This window comes from Mauremys reevesii, linkage group 3, assembly GCF_016161935.1.
Source record: "Mauremys reevesii isolate NIE-2019 linkage group 3, ASM1616193v1, whole genome shotgun sequence".
In the NCBI taxonomy this organism is placed as follows: Eukaryota; Metazoa; Chordata; order Testudines; family Geoemydidae; genus Mauremys; species Mauremys reevesii.
In genome coordinates, this window is record NC_052625.1 from 202,672,780 (window position 1) to 202,692,520 (window position 19,741).

Sequence of the window (19,741 nt, forward strand, 5' to 3'; positions counted from 1 at the left end):
TTCAGTCCCCAACATATATCCCTTTTAATTTTCCCTTTCTCTTTCCATCCGATGAATGTAATTTGTAGCATTTGTCTTATGAGCTGGAAACTGTTCTAGTTCAGTTTCAAAATTGTGGCCTGTTTGTGACCTACCATTCATGTCACATCAGCTTGTTAATTACTGAGAATAATCCATTTTTAGACAGTATTTTCTGAAATAATTTATTATTCTGTGTCCTTCTAAAGGTTGCAAGGAAGGTGATTTGACTATTTTTATAAGGACTTTGATTTAGCAAATAGTGTGTATATGTACATTTTTACTTACTAGTCCATTAGCTGCTAACAGTATAAGGCCTATGATGCACATTTGAGCAGTTCTGATTCCACCCAATAGAGGTTAGTGATAGAGAGGGAGGCGTGTGTGTCACAGCACAGTTCATTACACTCTTCCTGCTCGCAGTGTCTCTGGCCCAGAAATATGTTATAGTCTCTAGAGGGACTCTCATGAGAGCCAAGTTGCAGCTCAGCTGTTTGCAGTTTGTCCACACCTCTGAATTTTGCCATAGAGAAAGAGTTCCTGGAGAAGTATTTGGCCCTCTCGTTTGGCTCTGACCTCAAGGAGCAGAGATGCAGTTGGCATTTGTTGGGATGATACCAGTAGCAATACTACTTTTCATCCCAGTCCTGCCACTGTTGATTCACATTATATTTTTAGTTGACTTCAGTGGGCTTTGTTGATCCTTTGTGTGTGAAGTTAGGACTGCTCTGCACCAGCTTGAATGCTAGCTTTGGCAAGGCGAGTGGCTTTGCCGGTTCATAGTTCACTTTCTGAAATAAGCAAGGAGTCCTGAAAGTTGGTTTTTATAAAGATATCTTCTGCGAGGAATGTCTGACTTGAGTCTGCGTTGTGCATGTCTTCCTGGGCTTTCGTTCCGTGACTCATTTGGCATAAAAATAGACAAGGGCCTGAGCCAATTCATCCTGTGTTTTGTAGACATTCAGATTGCAGCACAGTCCTGTCTCTAAGCAGAAAAGTTTCCGGGTGCCTATTAAAGACACACATGCCTGTTTGGGGGAAGCAGCGGGAAAGTCATTAACCTGGAGTTTTGTTTTGCCACAGCAATGAAAAGCGACGCCGGGAGCAGGAGAATAAATACTTAGAGGAGCTGGCGGAGCTGCTCTCGGCAAACATTGGTGACATCGACACCCTGAGTGTCAAGCCAGACAAATGCAAGATTCTAAAGAAGACGGTCGACCAAATCCAGCAGATGAAGAGGTTGGAACAAGGTAAGGCTTGAATTGAACTCTCTGGCTGTGAGCCTGATAGAAAGACCATGCTAAAGCCCATCTGCAGCATTGATTAAGTTACAAACAATAACCATGACATAGACACAATTCTCTTTTATATAGTTTTTCTTCTCCCACTTCTTGTAAGGCATTTCCATGAAAGAAAGTATCATTTGTTTCTGCAGATGGTTACTTGAAGTCATAATATTCTGTTTGTGATGATGTCCTCGTTTCCAGAGTGATCTGTTAAGCACTAAGTCTGCACACTCTAATGCCGAGTTTATCGGGTTTATCCTGGAAGTGCTTTACCAGCACTGAGCCCAATTTGAATTCACAGAAGTCATCCTTCCTCCTATGAGCATTCCCATTAATTTGAACAGGACTGCTCTTAAAAGTGAAGTTTACAGGATCAAGTGTGTTAACTAATGAATCTCTGATGTCACTGTGAGGTAGGTACATAGGCATTAGACCCATTTTAAAGATGGGTAGGATGAGAGGCTGAGGAAGGCGTGGCTTTTGTAGCTGGGATTAGATTTTAGAAATTTTTCCTGGCTCCCAGTCTTGTGCTTGTATTGCTAGACCAGACTTCTCTTCTATGTGACTGTAAGCAAGGAGAAAGCACCAGAAACAATGAACTCTTTAAAGACCAACTTTTGTGCCACTGTCCCTAGTCATTTAAAAAGAGGAAGGAGACGTTCAGAATGCTCTCTGAATAGAACACTTTCCCCAAACTTTCTACGTGACATGAGGAGGTCTTTAAAGAAAAAAGGGGGATGTTTCTATATCAGTTTGTCGGTAAATGAAAGCTTTGCTTTGCATCCCAAGGAGTTCTGCAGTGCTGAAGATCTGGGAATGTGGGGCAGTGATTTAGTTGTTACAGCAATAGGACTGAGCCCAGCTTTGCCACATGCTCGCATTGTGTGACCTTGAGCGATTCATTTAACTTCATCTTACATGGTTCCCCATTTGCAAAATGAATCTAAACATTACCTATCCATCCATCCATTACTGATGTGTCTGGGCACCATAAACAAAATTAAGAGAAGAATCATTTCTGTCTGAAAAAGACCCACCTCTCCCTCATTTGAAGCCGTTGCATTGACAGGGATAATTTTCCCGTCCTTCACCTTTGTGAGGTTAAATTTATTGTTAGGAAAGCACTTTGGGCTCCTCAGATGAAAGTCACTTGAAGTATTCCTTTCGGGGTTGAAGTTCGCCCCTGTGCAGATCAAGCCCCAACGATATGCACCACATAAATCCAAAGGGCTTAGGAAACCAGGCGTAAGTGCTGCATATAGAACCCACAAGTGAGTATATGTTATAGGTCCCCTTCTATGCCAGTCTGCAGAGGATATGAGTTGTTACAGCCCCCAGCTGTGCTCACTCTGTAGCAGCTCATGCTTTTAGTTCTGGCGGTCCCCGGCTGGGGCAGCCATCACATAGTCCTTGGGGTGAATTTCACCCATTAGTAACAGTGGTAAGACAGGCTTGCCCAAGCTTCTGCCAATTCCTTTTGCCAAAATTCATGCTGGACATTTTCAGAATTAAATATTGTTGCCTTGTAACAGATGTTGAAGATTTCATAAACACCGTACTTGGCTTGTGTCTGTGTGTGCGCTAACTTCAATCCTATTTAGCTCTTCAGCGAGGTTGTATGTGTTTTGTGTGTTACTTAGCCGTACTGTCGTCGTGAAGAAACAGGGAGACTGTTTTCAGATTTCATTCAGGTTACGGCTGAAGTCTGTTAAGAATTTCATAATGGGTAAATACTTAAGAGGTTCTTAGTTACTGGCATTTCAGTATTCATTAGTTTTCTTGACATTGCACAGCAGGGCTGAACATTAACTAGGACAAGCGCTACTTAAAAATATTGTTCCTTGAACCTTGTTCTGTATTACCGGCTTATTTGGTACTGCACCACACTGCTGAAGAAATGAAATTTCACCTCTGCATTTTCTTAGCTAACAAACATTTAATTGCAGAGGCATTTAGTCTGAGAAGGTGATGGAGAGTTGTTGAAATGTCGGTACATTTGCGCTGGGGTCAAGAGAAGCTTTTTCAATACTTGCATTTGTACTGAATGTTACACGTGTGGTGTTTTGTTTCCTTATCTCCTTTCTGTTCTCCCCTTGTCTTTATTTCCATGTAGCCCCAGTCAAAGAATCACTTAGTGTCAGCTGATTGCTTAGGTTCTGGTTTTGCTTTGGAAGCATTGTGAATGGCAGAGCATCTACTGCGGAGCCAGAGGACTTGCATCATTATCTGTTTAGAGCAAGGGAAGCCAAAGCTCTGCCTGAGGAAAAGGGTCACATGCATCTTGTGAGTGCATTTAATGTGGCCTATGACAGCGCTCAGAAACACAGTGAAAGCTTTCACAGGTACAGTCCTTGATGCCACAGCTAGGCGATAGCAGCCAGGAGCATGCTTATTGCCATAGGTATAGAGATGGGACTGAGACCTGAGGCTTATACAGAAATAATGGAGCATTTTACATCAGCGTGGGGCAAGGAGCACATTGGGTGGTCGAGTCAAGTCAGCAGCTTGATGTGTTGCAATGTGTTGGACAGATGAAGTCTAAGAACATCCATCTGTAATCATTGGGCAACCGAATGGGTTAAGAGCTGCTCGTGCGCGCACTCTCTTGAATGAAAAGCTCTATATTTGTGGTATCAAGACATTTAAGTGGCGTGTACCCACTTGGCAGTGGTGTGATGTTAAGGAATTAATTAGTTTTACGACACCTACATGTGTGAGAGAGAGTGTGAGAATGTGTGCTAGTTTGTTGTGTGCTCTTCATTCCTGTGCTGCTACTCCGAATGCACTGCAACAGGTGTTCACTAACACAAGAATTACAAATCCACATCCCACATGCAGGTGTTCAAATGGGCACTTAGGTGTGTAAAGCTTGTCTTACGTTACAAACATTTATATATATAGTGATTGCATGTAGGCAAGACAAGCTCTTAAAAAACCACACATGCACCTAAAAGCTCATCTGAGCATCCAGTTGGTTGTCTGTTAGGGAGCCCACCTGTGGAATTGAACTTGTTTGCCAGTAATGACCAGAGTATGGCAGGGTTCTTGGCACTGGGCCACATACCTGTTGGCATTTTTGGTGGACAGTACAACACTAACCCAGGGAAATATACAAATGAGAATCCAGTTTTATTGTTGCAATGCTTAATTTAAAAAAAACAAAACAGCAAACTCAAATAATCTGCCCAGGGGGAACATAATTGATAGGAAAAGGAGAAATGTTACATTGAACCTGCAAACAGAGCAGCAGAGGCGGAGAGAATTTAAGTGAAATAGTGGGGGACAAAATCCCTTTAAATTCTGTTAGAAAATTCCTAAATGAAAGCCTGTGTTGAGTGCAGAGCACTTACAGAGTTCTCTGCAAATTGTAAAGTTATGGGAGCCAGCAGGTGTAAGCTCATAATGAATGGAAACAATCTACAATTCAGCCGCTTCTTGCCAAGTGTTCACTCACTAGTGGAAGTTTCCCCCACTGTCAGCCTTTAAGAGTTTGTTTCTCCTGAAGATTTAGAGGTCACATCTCCTCTGTTCTTCCTCCCCAAAATCATCTTTGTCTCTCTCTCTGCAGGATCTTACTTCTTTTTGTCCCACAAAATGGTGGAGGAACTAAAGGAGGCAGGAAATCTTGTAAATGCATCACATATATCAGCTAAGCCCTCCCTCCCCATCCCCCAGCACGCCTGGCGGCTGTTATTTAAAGTATGAAGCAAATGCTTTTAGAAAAGATTCCTAGGTTTGGACACTTTCCAATGTTAGTAATGTACAGTTGGCAGAACAAGCAGTTTGCGGCTGTGGCAACAACCTGAAATTCATCTGCCAAGACAGCAGTAAATGCAGCGGAGGAAGGGTCCAGAAAGTTAATTTTTCAGCACTCATCTGTCCCACAAAAGTTGTTAGATTTTGAGTTAGTGCAACGTTGTGAATGCTGTTTTTCAGGCCTTCGACAGTGCTTGAGCAAAGTCCCTTAGACAGGGACGAGAACAAAAGCTCACTGCAGTCATTTGGGCCACACATAACATTGGAGTGAAAGGGAAAAAATAATTGAATCCAGGTGTCTTGTTGAACATAATATTTTTAATAGGCTTGCTATTGTGGGCATGCCTGGAGGCAGCAGAGCTGGGATAGATTCAGAAGTTTGGAGTTTCCAAGAATTTGGGAAACTTGTCCCATAATGAGTTTGGTGGAGAGATTTTTTCTGGATGAATGTGGGGCCACATGATAGATGCTAGTCACATTGTTAAGGGCTTTGCAGGAAGACTCCCAAACGTCATGGTGATGGACCCATGAAATAACTTGGATGATACTGATGCACTTACCAAATGTAAATCAACCCATACAAGGTGCTGTCTCCCCCATAGGTCCATTACACAGATCTGTGCCACTTCTCTTTAAATCAGCTTGCTAGATAAGGTATTAATAATCAGTTGAGAGTAATCCTTAAAAGCTGACCTAGAGAGGCAGGATGTAGATCCAAGAAGTTCCTGCTTCTGAGATTTAATCAGTCTTTGTTTTGCAAATCAAGCGGGAGGAGAGAAAGAGATGACTTTATGGCGATAAGGCCCTGCTTGCTATACAGTAGAAATGGTACATTTTATAGTGCTTTGTCCATGTTACTTTAAAAAGGCCAGTAAAGGCAGCGTGGTCTGTAGGAATGAGCACTGGGTAGAAAATCAAGAAGTGCTGAGTTCTAATCCAGGCTGTGTAGCTGACTCACTCTGTGGTCTTGGGCGAGTCACTTAACCTTTACATGCCTCAGTTTCCTCATCTGAAAAATGGGTAGCATATTTACTCACCTACCCCAAACAAGTATTGTAAGGATTGATGTCTGTGCAGTATTTTGAACACACAACATGATAGCATTTATCTATCTATTATTGTTTAGTTGCCTACATAGATTGTAAGCTCTTTGGGGAAGGGCCATCTTTTTGTTACATATTTGTACAGTGCTTAGAACAGTGGGGCCTTGGCCCATCACTGAGACTTCTAGGCCCTATTTGCAGAATACTGCTACTAATTATCAAGTGGTGGGGGGCTCTATTATCCCCCCAGGACACTGTTCCAGAGGTTAATGGAGTCAGGAAGTGGTTCCCAATTCACTCTGATTTTTTCCCTTTTTTAATTTAATCTCTTCACTGCTCATTACATTCTCTTCCCCTTCCTACCTTCAAACACACACTTTACAATTCTTCTGCCTCCTTGGTGTTTACAACCTTCAAATGTTTGCTGATTTGTTCTCATATCCTCACTTACCCACACTACTGTATACAGATTCAGCTTATTTAATTTTCCGTCACAAATCCAACTCCAGTGATTTTATTGCTCTTTCTGAACTCCCTTCAGTTTATCAATATCTTTCTGGCAGTGAGATGCCTAGGACTGAACATATTGTTCCAGGTGAGGTCACCCCAGAGCCAGATAAAGAGAGACTTACTCCTTGCTCTAACACAGGGTGCGGCTCCACTCTCCTGGGATGTGTGTCTTGGTTTGAGGAAGGATATTTTTTTCCAAATTTTAAATAAATAAATTCCTTGTGTGAAGGCACTAACCTTTGTGTTACAAAACAAATAGTGGGAAGGATTCTGGAAGGAGGGGGCGGGGAAGTCCCTGGTGCTGGTGGATCTGTTGTCAGAGAGATGGTATTTTTTCCCTTTTAGATCTACCAACCTTAACTGTGTCTCTTTTTAAGACTGTCACCCAATCCTTTGCTCCAAACACCTCTCCATTGATAGTGCTTAATTTCTTTCCAAAGTGATAGTTTAAATGCAGCATCTTAATAGCATAAATCAAATAGTATTGAACTTTTGATCAGGATCTACTAACGCTAACATCATCACAGAGGATTGTCTTTGAAAACCCTCCTAACATGCATTACGAGTAAATCTGCAGCAAAGAATATTCAAGGGGGACCACCTTTTTCCCCCACTGTATTTGCTTTTTTGCTGTTTGCTTTCTTCTGCGCCTGCTGTGCTGTAGTTCATCATTAGCGCTCTGTGGAGATCAGTGTTTAGAACCACAGTTACTTCTGTGTTCATTAGTTCAGCAGGTGCATGCCCTGTTCTGGGTCCATAGTATTTGGTATGTCTATTATTTAGATAGCACCCGGTAGCCCCAGTCAATTTATCCCATGGTCGCCAAAATAAAGGAGTTTATTCCATGGCTACCGTGACCGTGTGTCGTACCACTTATAAATACTACGTAGGCAACTATGAACTCTCAGGCTGTTCATGCAGACAAAGGGGTTCTCATGGCAGAAGGGAACCCCCTGCCATCCTGTGTGTGGTATGGTAGTGTTAGGTTCAGTTTGCAGATCTTTAATAATAGTATTTCTGTTACAGTGCGGCCTATAAAACCACAAATCAGGTTAAGATATTTTAATAGTATGGTGGACTAGGAATTATTTTCTCATGATTGTTGTTGTACCAGATATGATGATTGGAGATATACCAATCTCCTAGAACTGGAAGGGACCTTGAAAGGTCATTGAGTCCAGCCCGCTGCCTTCACTAGCAGGACCAATTTTTCCCCCAGATCCCTAAGTGGCCCCCTCAAGGATTAAACTCACAACCCTGGGTTTAGCAGGCCAATGCTCAAACCACTGAGCTATCCTTCCCCCCCATTGTGCTGTCAGTGTCCTCCTTCTGTTTCTCACCTGCTATCTCGTCATATGTTTAGTCTGTAAGCTCTTTGGGGCACTTTGTACAGCATTTAAACCAACGGGGCCTGATCCTTCATTGAGGCATCTGTGCACTACCTCAATATAACTGAGTTTCTTGTTGGGTGGTGGTGGTGCAGTAACACATACAGTTGGTTTTTAAGAAAATAAAACGTTTAAGTGAATCTAGCATTGGTGAAAGGTGGCAGATTGACAGCCCTGGACTGACTGCTTCCATCCACTGACCAGGTTCAGCAAGGCCAATGGGGGAGTCAGCTTTGAGAAGCTGCCCTGCTGGAGCATCTTCAGTCTGAGTTGGGGGAGACCCTGTCAGGGACAAGAGAGAAATTTAGCCTCCATGGTTCACTCTGTAGTGATGATAACATTTGCATGGTTCTGTGTATGTTTATTAAAGAGCTTGAAATTAAACAGCACAGGAATACTGGGAGCAAATATTATATGCACTCTACAGGCAAGGAAACTGAGGCACAGAGAGGCTGCCCAAGTTTACACCACAAGCCAGTGGCAGAACAGGGATTAGCGCTCTGTTAGACTTCCTAGCTCCCAGGCACATACTAGAACACCAGGCCTTAGCCCTAATGGACTGTGCTGAGATTGTCCACAAGGGTTCCAATTAGTGACCATTTTTATGCCGTTTTTTGCCATGTGGACATTTATCCTGTATGAACTAGACTGAGACCCACCAAACTCATTTTGAACATGAAATTCTGTATTCTGGAGCCTCGTGCTGGGCCTGAAGATTGGGTGGAGTTCTTTCCTCCTCAAGGTTTCTTTCTAAATGAATAGTTGCCAGTCAATATCCACTCTGCTGTGGTCACTTTCTGTCCAATTTCTACCTGATCTGAGTAGCCTTTGAGGATAAATTCATTATTATTATTAGCAAACAAAACCTATGGTTAGTGACGGTTAAGGCAGCAGCAGGACACACCTTATACATCCACAACCTGAAAAGCATGGAAATAAGAACTTAAGGGAGAGACTTGCGCACATTCGCATTGCCTGTAGCATTGCTGATAACCTGCTCCAGCACTCTGTGTGTCTTTCATTTCCGTCCTCAACAGACAGCCAAAAGCAATACATACCCCATCTTCGTCAAACTCAGACTCTAACAAAAAACCACTAACCTCCTATGCGTTTGTATTAATTATGTCAACAGATCAGCATGTGTCACACATTCCATGAATTTGGAAAGCTATTCTGCTGCACATTGCTAAGCTCACTGGAAAGGTTTTGCACTAGAGTGGAAGCTTGATGAAGTTGGGATATGTGTGACTTTAAGTGACTTGCTCAAGTTCACATGCTGAATCTGTTATAGAGCCAGGAAATAAACCCAGATTTGCGGAGACTTGGCCTGGAGCCTTGAGCACAAGATCATCTTTCTCTTCTATTCTTCTGTCGTTCTAACGGCTTTCTGATGTTAGTCTCCATGTCACACAGCGTTCTTATGTCTTTGATGTTTGTGTTCAACTCAATGAGACATGTGATGGCCTGTTGTAAGAACACAATGTTGTTACATCTATTAATGACAAATGGGGAAAATACCAAACAAACTCAAATCCACAGAAAAAGAAATTCTAATGGTTATTACTCAGGCTGTCACTATTTGGTGTTAATTTGAATCCAAAGTAGATAATGACTGCAGAACACCAAGCTGGGAAGCCAGGTCTTTGGCTGTGGAGGAAACCTCCCAATCCTTTCCTGAGAGCCCTGTTTCTCTCTGGTCATGGTGTGCGTCTGGAAGGAGAAATGTCACTCTCTTCAGACTTAAAGAGCCAAACCGTGTGATCTTTACTCTTTGGCAGGATGTCAGATTTTTGCAGTTTGAGCCTAACGCAGCCATGCTTTCAAGACAGTGTGACTCAACCAAAGCGCCTGTGGTGTGAAAGGTGACACAGCAGGATAAATGTTCAGCGTCCGGTGTAGGTGGAAAATATGTACTTGATTCCCAGCACCTTCTGCTCAGAACATGCCCCCTAATTCCAAATTAAAAATGTTTAATCTTGTCTGATAGAATCATAAAAGCTAGAGATGAGAAGATGTATTATTTGGTCTTGTCCAATCCATCTGTGAGGCACACATCCCCCTGCCTTGGGAGGGTATTCCACAGCCTGATAGATCTCATTGTCAGTAAGTCAGCCTACGCTTCCTTTTACACACAGAATGTAAGCCCATTTCTCCTTTCTTACGCCCTGAACAATTCCTGTCCCTTTATGGGCCATCTGATTGAGGGGTGATGAGGAGCTACCTTGTGCCTTGGGAATCTTTGAGTGGGATTTTCTGGCTTGGTTCCCTCGCTTAGGATGATCACACCTAATACACCTGCTGCAGTATCTAGTATTGTGTAACTTCCTACTCAAACATGATGATCACTTCCCACAATTTGCTACATTACTTTTTGTCAATTACCTTCCTTTATGGTCTGTCAGCTACTTTTCAGTTCGTGTAATGTCGTTCATATTCAAAATGATCTAAATTATCTTTTCAAGTAAGATTTTAAGACAGAAAAATTTCTCATCCACTGCATTTCTTTCATCCAGTCATTTTGTAATTATGTACCAAAAGATTAAGATTTTTATAGCATGGTTTCATCTTTATAAAACTCAGGTGTGAGGTGCTCATGGTTTCATTATGCTCCTGTCACTGGCATAGTTTCTTCTAAATATTTCATTATTTCACTGAACATTAATGTCAAACGTATGGATTTATCTTACCCCTCATCTGTTTGTTGTATTCACCTCTCATTTGCCACCACATACTTAGATTATAAGCTTTTGGGGGCAGGAACTGTCTTTTCGTTATTGCGTTTGTTTGGGGCCTCTAGGTTCTACCTCAATACGAATAAGAAATAATAGTGATGGATGTTAATTGTCTGGACCTCTCATTTCCTTTTTTTTGGGGGGGGGGAGGGGAGAGGGGGAAACTGGTATCACATTTACCTTTTTTCCCATTCTCTCTGGTACCTGCCAACTTCTTCAGGCCTTTTAAAAAAAATAATAGCCAGTGGTTTGGTAAGCATATTTGGAAATGATTGTAAGATCCTGGGAAGTTTAGCATCTGGACCACACACTCGCATATACAGTATTCAGTTTTCCAGTATTCTTGATCAATAGCGATCTCATCATTGGATCTTAGTCATATCCATTTCTTTATATTAGTTGTCTTATTAAAGAATGATTTTGTTCTAGCTGTGGAGCAGCCTTTTAAAATCCTTAGAATTGCCATTCATTTATTCTCTCTCCTCTTTCCAGAATTAGTCTTTTCTCCTGATAGTCTGATAAAAATTCCTGAAGCCCTCCAGCAGCATTAACTCATAGTCTGGAATTATCTGTCTGTAACTTCCCCTGCAAGCATCAGCTTACTCTAAATATTCTTGCTTGGTTACTTCTACCCTTTGCCAGGATTGTTGCCTTTAGTTCCCTGAGCAGTCTCTCCAGATGCTCGTCTTGGCTACTGCTTTATCTCTTGCATTTTTCTTTTTTAGAGGAATGTCTGTTTTGTCTTAATTATGGTCTCTTCTGAAGGTTCTCTGCCTCCTTCCCCCACCAGAATACCTTAGACCAGCACACAGAGGGGATTCTTAGAGCCTGGATCTCCCCTCTTTTAAAAAAAGGGTAGTCATCTGTCTCCACAGCCTTATCCCCACCTTTTGTACCCTGCAGAGGGGGTGCTGCAGGTCCAGGGTCCATTCATGGGAGTGGAGCAGAGAATGGGAAGTCTATGGGGAAGAGATAGTAGGGCTCAGAAGACACATTGTGTTGTCCCCCCTCCAGTCCGCCTCCCCGGGGGCAGCTTCACCTGATTTGCAGACTGGAGGTTCATCACGGGACCCAGCGAAACTCCATTCCACTGAACGGAGCCGTCCGCCAGGGGAATCGGGACAAGCGATAAAGGAAATGCGGCTACGCCAACGAGACATTACCCCACGTCCTATGTAGCTGCAAGCCCCATTCCAGAGCCTGGCAGCTGTGACACAATGCCATCCAAGATCGCCTGGTCAGACCCATCCCACCACCCGTAGGGAAGGTTGCTGTAAACTCCACCATCCCTGGAACCGACAGCCAACTGTGACCAGACATCGTCAGTACCAATGAGGACCAGGAGAAGATCATCCTGGTAGACATCACGGTGCCCTTCGAGAACAGGACCCCAGCTTGAGCTTGAAAGGTAGAGAAATACACCCCTCTGGCTGAAACCTTGAGAGCTAGGGGTTACCAGATTCAGACACGCGCTGATCATCGGAGCCTTGCATGCATGGGACCCCAGTAACGAGCGAGGGTTAAGAGAATTCAAAATTGGTCAACGCTACACTCGGCTGATGCAGCAACTCAGGGTGTCGGACGCCATCAGATGGTCAAGGGACAGCTACAGAGAACACATCACCAGTCATCGGCAATACTAGGAGGGATGCTGAGAAGCGAAGTGGGGAAAGTAACTGAAATACTTCTCTTGTGGATTGTATTTTCTAAATGGACAACCTACCCTAATTCTCAATTACTGAGGGACAATCTTCATTCATTGATATATTTTTGCTTTCCACAACCAACTCTCTGTACAACTTTCCATGAGTGATGTACCCGAATACTTGGATGCTAATATCTAAACTGTATTCTTAAATGTATTCTCCTAAATTTGGGTTAGTGCTGATTATATACTCTATGTATCATATGACTTTATCCACAAACACAAAGTTTATTTTTAAATCTAAGCACTATACCCAGATGTACACATGCTCTTTTCTCAACTTGTGTATTATATAGTTTTAACACTAGCTTTAATAAAAATTTTAATTCTCTTCTGAGGAATGTCCCTTCTTCCAGGGGTCCCTGGAGTGGTAGCAGCTAGGTGGAGTTCCAGAGACCAGGGAAAGGCTTCTAGGAGCCAGCACTAGCATGGAAGCCTAGTGAGATCTTTGGGCAGATTGCCCTGGCCTCCAATGATCACTGATTTCCCAGGTTTGTGGATGGCCACCACTATCTCTTCCTTAAGGGGGTTGGGATAATTCCTCCCCCACAATGGAATGGTCAGGGAGAAACGTGCAGATTTCTTTCCCCTGAAGACATAGGTAAAACCCTGGGTTTTACTCCAGGAGGGGATGATTCAGGATGTAGATTAATACTCCTCCTGTTGCATTGTGATTTCTAAATCCTGGACTAAATTCTGTACTCCTCACTTGGGGAAAAAATTTGGCCCTAGGTTTCACAGTCCCATACAGTTTGCTTTCCTGAAATCAAATACTCTTATATTCAGTGAAGCAGTTCTGAAATCAAGGGCCTCATGGTCAGCAGCACGACGCTACACAACCAGTTTCTCCCTGTCATTAAGAAGCAGATCCCTTGTGTCGATGGGAGTTACTCGCAGTTGGAGAATAGTGAGGTTCTACTTTCTGGATCATTATGTAGGGAATTGCCAGACTGGCTCAAACCTCTGAACCACCTAGCCCATTATCCTGTCTCTCAACAGTGACCAATACCAGATACTTCAGAGTGGTTACATCATCTCTGTGCAGTTTAGGAACTCTGATCCATTTTTTACTCCCCTTAAAAAAAACAAACCAACCCCCCCCAAAAAAACTATAACTAGAATGTAGTATAAATGACATCTTATTCACTCACCTGCGTGCCAGAGACCTGCACTGATAACCTCTGACAATTTCTTGTCATGGTTTTGCGTTTGCATGCTTTAGTCACCAATGGTAATCTCAGTCAAGTGTAATGTGTTCTGTTTAATAAATCAGGTAAACAAAATACCTAGAGGATCTCTCTGCTGGAATGCAACTGCTCTTGGGATTTTGAAATTCACACATGATACTCTTGCAGTAAATAAAATACTGTAGCAGTGCATTGACTAGGAAGTGCTATGTTCAGAAATAGAGAAGCTCTAAATTATTTTTAAATGTTGTTCCTTAATTCTTAATCCATATAAATTCTCTTGGTGTCTCACTACAAAAAAGAGACCCAAGAGGGAAAATCCTGTGAGATGTTTTTTTCAAAGATGCAAAACTACAAGAAAAGTCATTTTCTCCTAAGTAGCCAAAGTCTCTGCATATATTGTATGTGGGCCTGATCCTGAGCAGGGCTGAACACCCACAAGCTATGTTGAAGTTATGGTTAATTTTAGGTAATGGGCATCTGTCAGGATTAGGTCCTTAGAAGAGAGCACATATGAACTAGATGATCTGTGTTATGTGTAGGATGATGTGATTAGGTCTGTTGCCTGCAACATTAAATCTGGAGAATCTTAAACTTCCTGTCTTCACTGAAATGTACATTTTTTTGTAAAGTGATTTGTGGGGCAATAAAAGTTGTCTGCTAAATACTAATTCTCTGTTTAAGGTTAAAAGAAACACTATTAATTGAAGACGTTAATTAGGTACTTGCTCTTCCTCTGTATGCATTAAGCAACACGAAGCACCACACGTTTTGTAGCTTGAACTGGCTTTGCTGTACTTAAGCATTAATACCATGTGGTTTTAAATGACCATATATGGCGATAGTCTAGGAATGGAGCCTTTGAGACTTTGTTTTTAGAGCAGGATGACAGTCACCCTTGTGCAGGGGGCCAGCACATGGCCTATAGCACTTAAATTTCACCCCCGTCTGCAGGGGGTGAAATTCCCTTATTCAGTAATTTGCAAAACCTTGTATTAGGCCTAGGTCTAACAGGTATTAGTGTGACTGGGTGAGGCTCACTGTGGAGTTAGAGCTGGAGGGAGCCGATCACGTCAGTCTGATTCTCTTACGCTGTAAGCTGTTGGGACAGGGACCGTGTGTGGTGTCTAGCATAAAGGGGCCCGATCCCAGATTGGGGCCCTGAAGTACTGCTTTCAAATAAATCACAGAAGTTTAATCATACAGGGTTTGTAAAAAAACCCAAACCCAACAACAGAACGTTGTATGAAAAGCAATGCAAGTGGAAATGGCTCCTGGAAATAAAGTAAATTCAAACTTCTTTAAAGATTTTTAATTAATTAAGGGATTTTTAATTAATTAATTAAAACTGCATGAAAGGTTGTCAAGTCTAAAATTAGACTGTGGTCTCTTCAGTGTACAACCGTCAGCCTGATTCTGATCTCTCCAGTTTAAATGCATTGATTTTATTGGAGTTGCTCATGATTTGCATTGGTTTAAGCAGGAATCAGCATTGGGATCTATGCATTTGTTCTATAAAAGGCAATTAGCAGGCTCTAGAGTACAGTGTAAATCATAATGGAGGCTTGATCCTGCAACATGATGCATCCTCAGTTGTCTTTTGAAGTCAGTGGAGTTTGGAGTGCTTAGCAGGGGGAGGAGTTAAGGGTGCAGGTTTGGCCCCAATGTTTGCAAATCAAACACTGCAGTATTTTGCTAGTGTAAGAGGACCAGAAGATAGCATTGGCTAGTCAGTGTTCTTTGTCTAATTGGAATGAACTGCAGTCAGTGAGCTCAGTGGTTTGAGCATTGGCCTGCTAAACCCAGGGTTGTGAGTTCAATCCTTGAGGGAGCCACCTACGGATCTGGGGAAAAATCAGTACTTGGTCCTGCTAGCGAAGGCAGGGGGCTGCACTCGATGACCTTTCAGGGTCCCTTCCAGTTCTAGGAGATAGGATATCTCCTATTATTATTATTTATTAACATGGTGGGGCATACCGTGAAAAGTAAATTTGATTTTAACCATTATTCCTGTTTTAATAATCAGCACAGCTGGAACACTTTATTTTGTTTTTAAAGTTTTAACTGGACAATGTCCTTGTCTCTTGAGACCTGGTCATTGTGGCTGTTACTAGCCTGACTTAATAAAATTAAGTTTATTGTGTGGTCCAAAATCATTAGAATTTGCAAACATTGTTTTTGATTTAAAAAAAAATTACTTGTAAAGTTACTTTCATTTCGATCAGTTTTTTAAAAATAAACATTAAAATAAACTTTTATAACCTGTTAAGATTTTGTTTATTATTTGTACTATGGTAGTACCTAGAGGCCACAGTCAGGGAACAGAAGCCCATTACACGTATGTAGTCTTAAAAAGACAGTCCCTAAGGAGTTTACAATCTGGGTTAAAATCTGGGTGAAACAAACGAATGTGGGCAAAAGGGAGATAGGCGTTGTTACAGACTGCACTGTGCTCTACAAATATTTTCCTCATAGAAATACTAAGAGATTTCAGTGGTGCAGAGGGGCAGTGTAGGCACTCATCTCCCATTGATATTCAGTTGGTGAAGGTTGTCCAGTGGGGAGCCTGGTGCCCAGCTCCCATTTGTGCCTTGGAAAATATACTCATCTGTCAGGAGTCCTACCCGTGACTAGATCTGTGAATTTCTGTGATCTGGTTTCAAGCATCATCCAGCATATGTAAGGCTGGATTTTTAGTTCGTGGGCAGGCTGAGAATTTTTGGATAACCGAAAGTGATTAAATGCTGGAATTGTTGTGTGGATCAAAATGATTTTGCCAGCAAAGTATCCATTCCCTCTGCTTTGTCCTCTTACTCTTGGTGGATTCCCAGTGTTTTCCATGTGGATGAATGAAATGATAGGAAAGAGTGGCCCAGCCTTGATAAACCAGAGGAGCAGAACGTGACTGCTGTGTCACTGACAACAGAAAGGGGGTCACCTCTGTTTTTTGATTTTGCTTTATATGAAAGACATAGGTTGAAACAGAGTGAAGTGGTTATTAGGCCCAGTCTTGCAAACATACATGAGTCAAGTTCCTCAGGGCCCAATTTTCCATTACCCTGGAGCTTGCACAGTCATGTAGACCAGTGTGAAGTCACGAAGAATGCCTTGTTCTCATGTGGTAGCATTTTTCATCCATTTTGCACTCACTGGACACTGGCAGAAATGATTGCACAAGACGCAGGTCAGCGGAGAATCAGGCCTTTGGTATTTTTGGGGTGAGTACCTCTGTGTTGTGGGGAGTGAGTAATTCCACATTATAACACAAGTCCCATGTAGAATGTTCCTGTGAAAGAATTCTGGGTGTGTCACACACTCCCTTTCTCTTCCCCTCAATTTGAGTGTAAAATAGTAAATGGGTTGACTCTCTGCCCACACCTTGTACAGACATTTGTAAAATCTCTCTCTCTGTATCCTCTGGAATCTCTTTTATATCAGGGATTGATTTCAGATACAAACTCCCCCAGGTCAGTGCTATAAAAATCTCTGCCTGTGCTGTAACATCCGGCAGTGTGCTCTCTATGTGTTTATTTTATAGAGCCATACCACCTATGAAGCATGTCAATAAAATTCTCATTCCTGCGCTGACGATTTTAATCTAGTTGACAGTTTAAATATAGAGCAAGGGGAAGGGGAGGCTGCCGATAATCTCACAAACTTCCCTGAATGTTGCCTTTATTTTATAACTCTAACAGAACATTTGGTCATTACCTCTTGAAGCATTAAACATCGTATATTGTCAAGGGCTAATAAATACTTCAGCATTTAACTGTAAGTCATCATAATCAAACACAGAGTTTACTGAGGACCATTGTGCCAGCCACGGTGACCGTGGTTGATGGCGTCACACCGGGCTTTGTATAGTGAAGTTCCCAGATCTGGCGCAATCCTGTGATTCCACAAATCTCTGGGGTGGCCTGGCAGGTGGCCAGATGGGATCAGAGAATGCACCCCTTTGCATGTTGATGGAGAGTTTGAGAGCATGGTGTGCTGGGGTCTATTTATCCATCTTGACGAGATGGCCATAGAGCATGCACTGCCACTTTTGAATATAATGAGAATTTGAAGGAAGGCCACACTTATCTGTGAGATTGACATTTCGCCCAAAGTCAGACCTCTTTGTGCTCAAGATTTGGCAATGACATGGCACATGGAATGCCTCTAGCAGCTCCCAGTCTGCCTGTGAGAGGTTTTGGGTTTCTGACCCATATGGCAACACAGGCAGTTTTTTATATATATATATATATATATAATATATATATATATATAACTCTGTCTCATCACAATGATGCTTGCATCCATAAATGAGACATGAACAGTATGCAGGAGGCAGGGAGACGTAGTCACTGAGCAATATCTGGTTTGTGGTGACCAATTTGTATTCTGCTTGGAGCCTAGGCAGATGAACTTGTCAGTGCTCTCCATGATACTTGACCACACCTGCACAAGGGGTTCTGGGAGCCCAGTTCTGAAGTTCTGGACCTTGGGCTTTTGCCATGAGATGTTCAACCCCATAGTGCAGGTAGCGTCTTGGAGGGCAGGGTTGAAATTCTCTGTTTTCTCCACAAGCAGGGCAGTGTAGTTGTCATAGTCTTTGTCAGTGAACAGTTCTTGATCAATCTTCATTCCTACGTCTGGAGTGATCAGTCATAATAATCAGTCGATAGCCTAAGAGAATAGTGCTGGGATGAGAATGCATCCCTGCTGCACACCTGAGGTTGAGTAGAAATGCGGCAAAAGCCATGAACGAGGGCTCACCCTCGCACTGGTACCGATATGAAGATTGTTCAGTAGATTTAGCAGAACATCTGCAATGCCACCTCCTTACAATGCAAGTCAAAGTGTTGACCTGTTGACTGAATCAGAAGCCATTTTGATGTCAGTAGATGCCATGTGAAGTGAGTGGTTAAATTCTTGGTGCAGCTCAGCCAGAAGCATGGAGGTAAGGACAGCATCCATAGTCAGCTGGCCACCAGTGAAACCTGGTTGCTGTGGACAATGATGTCCATCTTACCAAGCAGAACATGAGTGAAGACCTTCCCAGAACTGATAACAGGGAGATTGGCCTGTAGTTGACACACTTGGTGTGAGATTCTTTGTACAGGTGCACAGTGATGCTATCTTTCCATTCTGCTGGTACTTGGCCTGATGCCCACACTTTTAAGAGCAGTTGATGCCACCCACTGTGCACTGGTTCCAAGGCATATTTGAGGAACTCAGGTGCAATCCCATCTGGTCCAGAAGCATGTCTATTCCATAACATTCGAATGGCCTTTCGTAATTCCTCGGGTGACAGAGGATCAACGTTTGTCCCTGGGTCTCAAGTCATGTGATTTGCCAGGTCACAAAGCTCTGGACTGTAGTCAGCGGGTGTGTAGTTCCAGCACTCTTTCATAATGTGTTTTCAGTTGTGCAGGACCTTGTCCGTCGATGAGCAGGGAGAGCCATCTAATTTTGTGATGGGGATGTTAGAAGGCTGCTTGTGGCTGCCAGCCAGGCTCACGATGGCTCTGTAGGGAGGATGCAGATTGTTGTACTTTGGGCTGTCCTTTGCTTCATCAGTCAGGGAGTTGATGGAGATCTCAGTCATGCTTTGACATGGCCTGGAAAATGTCTTTTAGCTATTTATGTTCTTGGACATTTTCCTGCTTACGTGTTTCTTCCTTTTCACTAATATATCAAAGGCCTCTTCAGAAAGCCACAGTTTCCTGCATGACTGTCTGAAGCCGATTGTTCCAGCAGTAGTATGTGATACAGCATTATGTATACCACTTCAGGTGCTCTCCATGTCATCTCAGAGGGTATCAAGGTTATGTATGTGCTCTTTGATGGCCTGTATGTATTTCACAGCTTCAGCAGAATCTTTGGATGTATGCTGGACAATTGTGCAGTAGGTGGGTGTCTGGTTTGCAAGGATTCAGAAAGTGCACTTAGAGCTGAGACACAACTAGTCTATGGTCTGCAGTTGTGGTTGCTTCTGCACTGCCAAAGACCTGGTGAGATTTCACTGCAGAGTGATTTCTGAATAGGTTGTGCTCAGTTTCCTTAATGGCACGTCCATTGTTTGCAAGCCAGGTCCAGTGATGGTTGTTAAGGCACCCATAACAGAGCTCATA

The 19,741-nt window shown here is 42.7% G+C and overlaps 1 protein-coding gene across 12 annotated transcripts in view; it reads left to right on the forward strand.

Moving 5' to 3' along the window:
• Positions 1-19,741, forward strand: part of NCOA1 (nuclear receptor coactivator 1) — a 334,422-nt gene that overhangs the window by 215,559 nt on the left and 99,122 nt on the right. For all 12 annotated transcript variants that reach the window (XM_039530434.1, XM_039530433.1, XM_039530438.1 and 9 more), the window contains one exon: positions 1,102-1,268. In XM_039530434.1, coding sequence (XP_039386368.1) covers positions 1,102-1,268 — 167 coding nt within the window. The remainder of the gene's footprint in view (positions 1-1,101; positions 1,269-19,741) is intronic.